The sequence below is a fragment of the Rhinoderma darwinii genome, chromosome 4, assembly GCF_050947455.1.
Source record: "Rhinoderma darwinii isolate aRhiDar2 chromosome 4, aRhiDar2.hap1, whole genome shotgun sequence".
NCBI lineage: Eukaryota > Metazoa > Chordata > Amphibia > Anura > Rhinodermatidae > Rhinoderma > Rhinoderma darwinii.
This window is the reverse complement of record NC_134690.1, coordinates 210130768-210142798: the sequence shown is the minus strand read 5'-3', so window position 1 is coordinate 210142798 and position 12031 is coordinate 210130768. Positions and strand designations below refer to the sequence as shown.

At 41.8% G+C, this 12031-nt stretch overlaps 1 protein-coding gene across 2 annotated transcripts in view; it reads left to right on the top strand.

Annotated features, from left to right (window-relative positions):
• The window catches only part of RNGTT (RNA guanylyltransferase and 5'-phosphatase), a 441842-nt gene that overhangs the window by 55166 nt on the left and 374645 nt on the right, over positions 1-12031 (top strand). For both annotated transcript variants that reach the window (XM_075862139.1, XM_075862138.1), the window contains exon 8: positions 497-598. In XM_075862139.1, the coding sequence (XP_075718254.1) occupies positions 497-598 (102 nt within the window). The remainder of the gene's footprint in view (positions 1-496; positions 599-12031) is intronic.

The window sequence follows — 12031 nt, the reverse complement described above, 5'->3', positions numbered from 1 at the left end:
GTATGTTTTCAGCACTGTCAATTGCTCTTGGTAGATTTTCTTGCCTGGGGAGAATAATTGCTTCTATTTTGGATAACTGCATTTGGAAAGCAATGGATCCTAATGTACGCTTGATACATTTTGTTCACAGCCACTGCTTACAGCTGTTTGGAGTTGAATCTATAGTGTCATAGATGGCCTTCTTTATTATCACATTTTATTATACATTCAGTAATATCTGCACATCACATAATAGCAAATCCAGGCAACATGGAACTAAAACTGAAATATTTGTCCTTGCTGAAGTGTGGCATCATTAACCAGTAGATATATTATCTCCCTTCTCCTCGTCCTCCGCGCACATTACACACTGCTCACATAGACTCATTTACTTTGGAAAGCGTTGTCTTTAGAGCCATATAGTTTTTTTTATCAAGGGAATGTCATTCAGACATGATTTAATTTTTTTATCCCTATTTCATCATTAAGGGAAAATAATAAAACCAATGTCTTTCAGATCTGGGTTCCCTGGAGCACAGCCTGTATCCATGGACAGAAAAAATCTCAAATTTCTCGAGCAAAAGTCATATAAAGTAAGCTGGAAAGCAGATGGCACCCGGTAAGTGGAGCTGCTACATGAAATCTCATAACTGTTCAGCTAATTTCTTTCTTTTTTAACCCCTTAACGACCGCCCACCGTCTTTTGATGTCAGGCGGTGCATGTACTCGGTCTACAACGACGCCTTTTGGCGTCGCTGTAGTAGAGGGGGTTTAGCGGCACCCTAGTGAAGTCTGCACTAAAAACCGGCTGTAAGTAACAGGTCCGGTTCTTAGTGCAGCCATCAGGACCTGCCGATTTCGTCGTAACATCAAGTGACCGCTGTGACAGCCAATCACAGCGGTCACATGCTGTTACTGTGTACAGAGCCGCCGGGAGTGTCTAAATGACAGCTCCTGCTCTAAGAACGAGCTGTTGCTAGCAGCTCTGTTCTTAGAGCAGTGATCAGGAGCCAATAGTATTGGTTCCTGATCTTTTGTGATCACTATGAGATCCAATCATAGTGATCACTACTGTAAAATAAAAGTAAAAACATGTATCTGTTTCTCCTCACTCTGTTCTAGCTGTGGAGAGAAACAGATACAAGTGTGTCAGTGTCCCCTCACAAAATCACTTGTTCCTCACACACAGTTTAAAAAAAACATTTTTTCAGTATTTTATAGTATTTACTGTATATACTAAGAATCGTACTATAAACTACTTTGTTTTTAGGGTACGCTGTTAAATGGCGTGTACGCTGTTAGACGGCGTAGGGTGCTGTTCTGGGCTTGGGTTTACGGTTTGTGTTAGGCGTAGGGTTTAGGTTTGAAAAAAAAAAACATTTAAAAAAAAGTTTTATTCCTTTAGTGTTCTTAGTTGATTAGTTGATAAAAAAATTGAAACCGCTAGTTCCATTTATTATTTGCGGTTTAGACTTTATAATCATTATGGCTGTCAGAAGATACAGCGTTGAGGAAGCCTATCAGATGCTATGTTCAGATACGGATTCTGCATCTGAAGTTGAGCTTTTACTTGAAAGCGACAGTGAAAGTGTCGCTTCAAGGGATTCTACGGATATGAGACCCAGCACCAGTGATATGGGAGACGGCGCAGTTGCCACAACGTCCGTTCAAAGTGCTGCACCTGAAATTGCACAACCCCAACAAACCGATTTAGTGTGGGAACCCACAAGTCTATTTTCTCCCACCATAAATGACTTTATTGCTACTCCTGGCATAAGTCCCAATGTCAGTAATTTTTCACCACTAAATTATTTTAATATTTTTATTACGGACCAAGTTTTGGAACATTTTGTGCAGGAAACAAATTTGTATGCCAGGCAGTACATTGCAAATAAGCCTTCGTCACCTTATGCCAGGTTGTGGAATCCCACAAATGCAATGGAAATAAAAAAAATTCTGGGCCTCACCCTTAACATGGGAATTATAAAAAAAAAACCTCTATTAGGTCTTATTGGGCATCAAGCCTTATACATGCCACCCCCATTTTTTTCTGGCATTATGTCACGCAGCAGGTACGAAATACTTATGCGATTTCTCCACTTTAGTGACAACTTACAGGCACCCCCTTCCAGCGACAGAAGCCGTGACCGGCTGTATAAATTAAGGCCTTTGCTAAATTTTCTTAATTCCTCCTTTTTAGGAGCATATACCCCTGAACAAAATTTAGCAGTGGATGAATCGCTAATGAATTTCAAAGGGCGTCTCTCATTCCACCAATTCATACCCTCAAAAAGTGCAAAATACGGGGTAAAGATCTACAAGTTATGTGAAAGCACTACTGGCTACACATGTGCATTTAAGATCTACGAGGGTAAAGACTGTGAATTCAATCCACCAGGGTGCCCTCCAAATATTGGTACCACTGGTAAGATTGTGTGGGATTTAATTGGCCCTTTCCTACACAAGGGGTATCATGTATACACGGACAGTTTTTAGACCAATGTGCCATTGTTTAGCGCCCTTCATTGTGCCAACACCGGAGCCTGTGGCACAATACGCAGGAATTGCAAAGGTTTCCCACGTCAACTTGTGGATAAAAAACGACGAAAGGGGGAGTCATGCACTTTTCAAATTGAGAAGATGCTGGCTTTAAAATTTCGTGACCGCAAGGACGTCTACATGATCAGCACTATCCATACAAGTGCAACAGCAACTATTAGAGAACGTGGGGCCTCTGCAGATAGACAAAAGCCTGTGTGTGTCATCGGCTATAACAAATTCATGGGTGGGGTAGATTTGTGCAACCAGATGTTACAACCTTATCTGGTTAAAAGGAAAACCAGAACGTGGTATAAGAAAGTGGCACTATACCTCATCCAGGTTGCAATGCACAATGCATTTGTCCTGTACAAAAAATCAGCAGGCAGGGCGACATTCTTTGAATTTCAGGAGAAAGTGATTGAAGATCTCCTATTTCAATCTGCAGACCAGAGAGTAGTCCATGAGTCAGAGGATGTACGCCGACTTGTTGAAAAACATTTTTTACACCCCATCCCTTCAACATCTAACCAAAAATACCCCAAAAAACGGTGTCGGGTCTGCAGCAAACGAGGACAGCGAAGTGAGTCAAGATATTATTGTTCCGCTTGTCCTTCCAACCCTGGTCTATGCATAAGTCCCTGTTTTGAAATCTATCATACCGTCGCACATTACTAATTTTCTTTTGTGAGCTATAAAAGTTAAAATGCAGGATTTATTTAGGATTTTATTTTTCTGTACACCTAGGGAAGCAGCTTCACTTTATATTTAGGAGATGCCAAAATTTAGGGTTCTTTTAGAGATTTCTTTTTTTTTAATCACTTTTTTTGGGAGGGAGGGAAATATACTTTTCTAGATTGAGTCATTTTGGGATATAACCCAGTTATATAAAGTGGAATAAGGCCCTGAAATTCATTCAAGATAAAATTGTGCCCTGAAAGCTTTTTATTTGCTTTTCCGTTATGACTATGTCCTGCCATAAATAGCTGTTACTCACTGGGGATACGGCATAATTTTTTATTTTTATTCTGAGGATTTCTAATAAGCGAGCTGTTCTTTATCAATACACTATGGGCTTTATTACAGTTTTGTTCGAGTTTTTGGTGGACCTCTTACACCCGACAATACTTCTAGAAATAGCGACATTAATTTGGGGAGTAGTGGTCCTTTACTGTATCTATACATACGGTGTGGGACACTGCCCCTTTATATATTCTACAGGTGATTGGTTGTTTTGTGCACATGGCGGTTCCTACCTTGCCGGGCAGGGGCTTGTTATGGTGTACCGCGTCACTTGGCACATTCGTCCCTTATATAGGGATTGATGGAGCTAAAGAGACGTTGTATGACCAGTCACTTTGAATAATAAAGTCATTACGGCCCTACAAATTTTCTTTCATCCTGTGAACATGCTCTAGTTTTCCACATAGCTGGATACATTCTTCCTCCTTTTTTTGGGGATATATTGCCTTTTTCCGCCAACAGTTTAATACATTTTCCCACTCTAACTTACTATATATCAGAGCGGGTTGATATACATAATGTCTATGGACTGACATGATTTCAGGACAGCTGATTTCTTAGCACGACATAGTCATAGGGTGTAGAAACTGTTAGGGACATCTATTTCTCAATCTAGAAAAGTAGAATCCTCCCATTTTCAAGCAAAATGTGTGTCCTGAAAGCCTCCGGGTGCTCCCTTCCTTTTGGGTCCTGCCGTGTGTCCAGGAAACACATTAGGGCCACAATGGGGATATTTTTGAACACAGGAGAAACAGGGTGATACATTTTCTGGTGCATTTCCTTATTCTCATGTCCTCTGTACAAGAAATCTGACCTTAAAATGACACATTTGTGAAAAAAAGTGAAATACAATTTTCTTTCCACCTGCTTTGCATTAATTCCTGCAAACACTGTGGGGTCAAAATACTTAGTACACACCTAGATGAATACCTTAAGGGGTCTAGTTTTCAAAATGGGGTCATTTATGGGGAGTTTCTATCTTTTTGGCAGCTCAGTGCCTCTATAAATGTGTAATGGGACCTGAAACATTTTCAAGCAAAATGTGCGTCCTGAAAGTCTCCGGGTGCTCCCTCCCTTTCGGGCCTTGCCGTGTGTCCAGGCAACGCATTAGGGTCACAATGGGGGCATTTTTGAAAACAGGAGAAACAGGGTGATAGATGTTGTGGTGTGTTTCTTCATTCTCATGGTCGCTTTACAAAGAAATCGGTCTTCAAAGTGATACTTTTATATAAAAAGTGTTTGTTTTTCTATATATTTTTTTACGCCTGCTTTGCAGGAATTCTTACAAAAAAACTGTGGGGTCAAAATACTTACAACACCCCTTAATAAATACCTTAAGGGGTGTCGTTTTCAAAATGGTGTCACTAGTGGGGGTTTCCACCATTCTGACACCTATGAGCCTCTGAAAACCTGGCTTGGTGCAGGAAAACAAAATGTACTTCAAAATTATTATTTTTTTCCAAAAGTGCTGCCAAAATAGAGTAAAGAGATGGAAATATATATTTAATAAAAAAAATTGTACAGTATGTATGTACATATGTGACATATTGCAGTTAAAAATAGGGAAAAATGATAATTTTTACAAAATTTCTTCAATTTTTAAATTTTTTAATTAATTTCCGCAAATCGTATCAGTCTACTTTTACCACTAAAATAAAGTACAACATGTGACGAAAAAACAATGTCAGAATTACTTGGATATTCAAAACTTTCACAGAGTTATTCTCTGATAAAGTCAGACATAGCAGATTTAACAAATCTAGCTTGGTCATTAAAAGGATCCTGTCATCAACATCTTACCTGTTAAACTCGCCTGACCCCTCAATGGCCGCAGCTGTCCAGAGTGCGTTCCTGTTCTCTTCTTTCCTGAAGTCCTCCTCTGTCTGTAAATATCGTTGTTTAAACTCTTCCCGCCTTTTATGGTAATTATTTTTCCCTCTGGGATGCAGCTTCTTAACCCCGCCCACCGTTGCCACCTGACTGGCCCTGACTGGCTAAGGAGCTGTCAATCAAAAAGAAGGAGGTGGAGTCCACTCTGAGACGCTGGAGGAATGAAAATCTGACTCTTTTCAGATGAAGATTTGACTCTTTTCTGCTCATTTGCATACGGTGTGGGACCACTGAAAAACGGAATACTAAAGCTACAGAGCTTACTTAGAACATATTTATAGCTTAGATGACAATGATTTTTCACCCACTTTCACCAGGTATTGCTGGCTTTATAGCTAAAATGCTGGTGACAGGTTCCCTTTAAGGTCTTTTCAGGCCCGGTCATTAAGGGGTTAAGCTATCTAAGGTATTATTAGTGCAAAGCAATTGTTTTACTCCAGTAAATATTTTTGTAAAATCGCATCTTTAAACGTATGTTATCTAGACACAAACCCTAAAGGTGTAGTCCCCTGCGATCATCTGGTTTGTTTTTTTGCAGTATGCTGCAAAGGGAGTAATAGTCCCAACTGGCAATACAATTATTGACATGAGTAGCTGTCACTTCTGGTATTCTGGCATCTGCCCAACAAAGATAATTCAGAAACGAACGAAAAACTTTACATAAGCATATGGCATATGCACATACAAGCTAGCAACAATTTTCATTCAGTCGTTTGACTATCTCTTTATTCTACGGATCTCGTGTGCCTGACAGATACAATGCAAGTCATACAAACTTAAAGCGGTAACTATGGTCAGGGGTGTATAATATTAATTTCTTACAGTAAAGTAGTAGCATTAAAAGACATAATGAGTTAGGCTAAGTTCACACTAGCGTTAATATGCGTTTACCTCTCTTGCGTCAGAGGAAGAGATGATCTAAAGATTAGATGGAATGCAACGGTTCCGTCAGAATTACCATTGAGTTCAATGGTAATTCTTTTGTTTCAGTTTCTTTCCGTTTGTCTCCGTTCGCTAGGCTTCCATTTTTTTGACGGAAGCAAAAGTCTAATGGAACTGTTGCTTTCCGTTTAATCTTTCGATCCTCTCTTCCTCTGACGGAATAGAGGTAAACATATATTAACGGTAGTGTGAAGTTGGCCTTAGCCGTACCTTACTTTTATGCTGTATTCCACACATGGCCCTTTGAGCCAGCTGTGAAGTCTTAATTTGTGCGTGCCCAGCAATCAATGAGGTGGGTACTGAATAACAATTGTTGCAATGAATTTGGAAGAATGCTGTGTTGAAAGCGGTTGGCTCTTATATTAATCAACGTGTCAGTGTCTTGCCTTCATCTTGTCATTACGTCTCTCATTAACAACGCAAGTAGCAGATGTTTGTTCTAATGAGTGGAGCTGAATGTTCAGACAGGATTAACAAGTATATAGTAACAAATCAGCAATCTGGAAGGAAATTAACTTTATCACTAATAGAAATATTAAATATTACTAAGCATCCCATTACTGCATTATCCTCTCTATGGGTATCATGGTAGTCATGTATCAACTCTCTGGCTAATTTTTATTGAAAAATAATGGTGTTCAGCATGAATGTCTTGTGTATATCTTGTTTTGTTTATGTCAGGAAAAGGGTGTGTAAATGACTGAATTTCCAGGTTTTCTCCTCCACTTTTCTTATTTGGAAAGTGTTGGTGAACAGTTACAGATGAAACCTGGTGCTGTTTACTTGGGTGTACTCTGTTGTTGTCTCAGCTGGTACACAAATCTTTATACTTGACCCTCTAAATAGTATTGTGAATGCTTTTAGCAGATTGATTTACTGTAAATATCAAGAATTATATTACAACCAGCGGGATGTGGACCCACTGGGCTACACCACCGGTTTGGCTAGGGGCCACCTCTAATGGTATTATCTAAGTATCCTTCCCGGTATTCACTATTTAACCCCCCTACAGGGATCTAGACTTAGCTGCGGGGAGGCTACCAGGTCGCTACGTTTTTGTGGTTGTCCCAATGAGAGTAGCGGCAGGCCCAGTGGACCAGGTACAAGCGCTGGCAGATGGTACCCTGACAGATGAATGTAAACCAGACGCAACAGTATATAATAGACCAATAGTTTCAGGCTTGTCACCGACAGTTGGAGGCAGACTGGCAGCAGGCAGCTGGACCCAGGCTAATAGCGAATAGCTGGACCCAGGCTAATAGCGAATAGCTGGACCCAGGCTAATAGCGAATAGCTGGACCCAGGCTAATAGCGAATAGCTGGATCCAGGCTGATAGCGGATAGCTGGACACAGGCAGACAGCGGATAGCTGGATACTGGCTGATAATAGATAACTGGATACAGGCTCGTAGCGGATAACTGGATACAGGCTGGTAGAGGATAGCAATAGCGGACTGGAATCGGATACACACAGGAACTTTTGCAGGGCACAACTTCGTTGTTCCAATGTTGTTCAGGCAACAGGTGGATTGTGGAGGTGCCTAATAATCCTGGAGCAACAGGGATTGGATATGAGATTTTTGACTTGCGCGCGCTGGCCCTTTGAGAGGTGGCCGGAGCGCGTCTACACTATAGAACATGCAGACCCCATCAGCCTGGACAGAGAGCATAACCAAGCTGCCGGCGGAGAAGGTACGAGACAGTGGTGCAAATTCATTGCATAGAGAAGCGTACTTTAACATTTTAAGATGTACACATTCTTAACACTTATAGTTAACCCCTTCACGCAAATAGGAGTGACTGTACATCCAGATTACAAGTGCTTTACTGCAATCGGGCGTATAGTCACGCCCTGGCATTAAACTGTCACCGTGTTAAGCGACACGGTGACAGCGTCCTGACTGCAACTGTTACTGACAGTTGCCGGGCAGGACTCACTAGCACGGGACCAATCGGAATGGTCCCGAGTCGTCAAGCGCGGTGATTGGCCAGTCAGTACTGACTGGCCAATCAGAGCACAGGAGGCAAGATTCACAGGCATCGCCGGCTCTGACCAGCTCTGTTGTGTGTGAGATCTTGTCCGAGTCGGTCGTAGTGAAGAATAGTAAAGAAAAGAGAAGTAGACATCTTAAAAAAACCCTCAGATCTGCCCAATTTCTTCCCACTGACCAGTGATCACCACCTTTGCTGCCCACTGGTCATCTGATTCATCCAGCCAAAGTGCCCTTCTGTGACCTGTGCCCAGCCGTCAACTGTCACATCACCTGTCGCAGTACCCGGTCACCATCGCTGGTCGCCGGTCCATTCTTATTGCTCACTTGGGAGTCGCGAGGCTTATTTTTTCTATTTATTTTTTCGTAAAAAAAAATAAATACATTTACAAAAAAATGACCGTAGTTATTTTTGGTTTTAGTTCGTATTTGTAAAACTCCCCAATATGGCCAGGAAGGCTTTCACAGCTGAGGAAGCATATGAAATGCTCTGCTCCGATACGGACAGCACAAGCGAAGGTGAAGCACAGTTCGTGGTCTCCTCTTCGTCCGTATCCAGCGACTCTGAATCTGCACCCCCCGTCAGCGCAGAAGAGCTGTAGGTCCTGCTCTGCCGGAGCTGACATGGGTATCTGCGGACAATTATACCCACCGGGTGCCTGATTTACAACCACCTCAGGCATTCAAGTTGATAGTACAGGGTTCAGCCCCATAGATTATTTTAAGCTTTTCTTTTCCGACACCCTTTTCAATTTATTTTTCTACATGAATGCAGGTCAGTTCATATTGACCACGGCATTTAACTAGTTAAAGGGGTTTGCCATAAAACACATTTATCCCCTATCCACAGGATAGGGGCTACATGTGAGATCGCTGGGTGTCCCACTGCTGGGACCCCCAGCGATATGAGAACATGGGACCGAAAGTCACCCAAAGCGCTACATGAGAAGCCTGAACTTCCGGGTTCTGTGTCCGTCTTATCTATTCCGCAGCTCCATAGAGTTCAATGGAGAGCCGCTCGCGCATGCACAGAAGAATCCCATTGATATCTATGAAGTTGCCGGACACTGAACGCGGAAGTCACATCTTCTCATACAGCGCTCTTGGTAACTTTCGGTCCCCGTTCTCCTTATCGATCACACGTGTATCCCCTATCCTGTGGATAGGGGATGCATGTGTTTTATGGCACAAACCCTTTAAACTGCCAGGAGCAGCGAAATTGCTGTTCCTGGCCGTTAGAGCAGCATGTCAGAAGCTGACACCTGCAGTGTCCATCATCCCCTCCAGCTCCATGACGTGCCGAAACGTCATGGATCGAGAAGGGGTTAAGTAATGAAGCGGTCATGGTGCCCGTCGATGCCGGGTCCCTTGACTGCGGACTATAAGATGCAAGGACTTTTTAGCAAGATTTATGCTTACTAAAAACTGCGTCTTCTAGTCCGAAAAATACGGTACTTTCCTCCAATTTCAGGAAAAAGTCATCAATGCCCTGGTACCAGGAAGGGGAGGGCAGTTCATCTGGTCCTTTCGTCAGCAGGATAATTCCCGGCCAGCATTTCCCCACAGAAATCCCCCCCACTGAATAAAAAGAGAAGCCCCAAAAAGAATGTTGTGTGTTTGCCAAGCGAGGAATTCGTAAGGTCACCACATACCAATGTGAGACGTGTCCCACAAAGCCCAGCCTGTGCATGAAACAATGTTTCAAAATATATCATACCTTCTTGGATTTTTTATTTTATTTATTCTTTTTTTTTTAACAAATGTTTTTATTGTGATTTTCACCATAAACAATTCTTTTACAATGAAACAGAAACATCAAAGCGACAAGGGCATTGTGATAATAACAACGATTGATATTATAGCAGAAGATACAGCTAATCCTGTGCATAGAAATCAGAAATATATGGGTGTCCGCCATGTCAGTAGCTAGGTAAGGAACAATGCCCCTATCAGTACAGTAAATCATAAGAAATAAAATAACAGCAAATCAAAAATAAATTAGCACTTTGCTCAAGTGCAAACAAAAGTTCCTATGTGGAAATTAGAACCTAGAACCAGCCATGCTCCCCACATTCCCCAAAACACCGCCACCCAGCAAATATTGTATACCCTATTCCCTTGTGGTAGGCACAGGCATAAATGCCCCAGTGTATTAATGGGAAACCTGCAGTCCCGCCTAACAGGTTCCAAAACGTAGGTCCGGGTTTCACATATATTGTTATTATGACATCGGTGGTGATCCCATCAATACCCTTTCCTGGTACCACACAGTGCTCTGAAAATTGGTCTTGATAGCCTCCCTAACTCGTTGTGGAAGAACAGAGATAAAACTTCCCCAAGTGTCAAAAAATGATTCTATGAGCACCGTCTTACGTATTGAGGTTTCCATCCTGTCCATCCTGAACAAAAATGTGAATTTATCCAAAAACAATTGGAACGGCGGCGCTAGTTTTTGCAACCAAGTGTGCAAAATAGATTTTACACCTGCTGCCGCTATCATATGCAATAATTTACCTGCTCCCCATGTATAGTTATAACATCTTTTGTCCAGATATCCAAAAATAGCCCACAAGGCATCATTAGGAACGAAGTTAGTCAGGTGTGCTAAAGTAAAAGTTCTTATTCTATCCCAAAATTGTTGTATCACCGGGCATGTCCACAGGCAGTGATATAGATTTGCGTCAGCCTTGCCACATTTAAAGCAATTAGAGTTAGTATATATACCCATCAGATAACCCCTTGAGGGAGTAAGGTATGCTCTGTGACATATCTTCATTCTCATCTCCAAATACCTGGCAGATGGTAAATATTTATAGGCTTGCTCTAATGCTAACAGTATATTCCCATAAGTTAGAGTGGAGTCATCTAATACCCATTTGGAGAGGGAAACTTCAGTTTCCGCATAATCTATAAGTGTGTGTAGAGCTTGATAGTTTCGAGATATTGCTCCCCTAATACTCAGTAGTTTGTTGAATTTTGCATGTACAGTGGGGTTCCAATCCCTATCAGTCAGTTTATGGAGCAGAGTGTTAATATAACTTCTCGCCTGAAAATACATGAAGTGAGGGAACGGTACATCTGGATATTTTTGCAGAAGTTCTGTTCTCGTGTACATCCTTTTTTCCGCAACATGCAACAGACAATGTACGTTCTTGATACCTGCCCTGAACCAGTTACCAAATATAGCATGGGACCCACCATCCTGAAAGCCAAGGTTCTTGACTAAAGTCACATAAGGGGAGACTAGCGGAGAAACTCCCAATATGTGTCTGATTTTATTCCACCCCTTCCATGTAGATAGCAAGAGAGGGTTATCCTTCATTTCTTCCGACAGCATATGATGCTGTAAATGAAGCATGGTGGGTAGTGCACAGTCCGGGAGAAGCTTTTGCTCCAATCCTGTATCTGAAAAGTGTGATGTATTATTTATCCAATCCCTTATTACCCGAAGTAAGGATGCTAAGTTATATACTCGGATGTTAGGGAAAGCTATCCCTCCATTGAGTTTGGGTTGTTGTAACAATTTGTACGCTATCCTCGGTCTCTTCCCCCCCCCCCCAGATAAAAGTACGATATAAGAAATTGATGCGTTTTTCATCCCCAGGAGTGAGATAAATTGGGAGTGTATGAAATAAATATAAAAGTCTGGGCAATTCTGTCATTTTTAG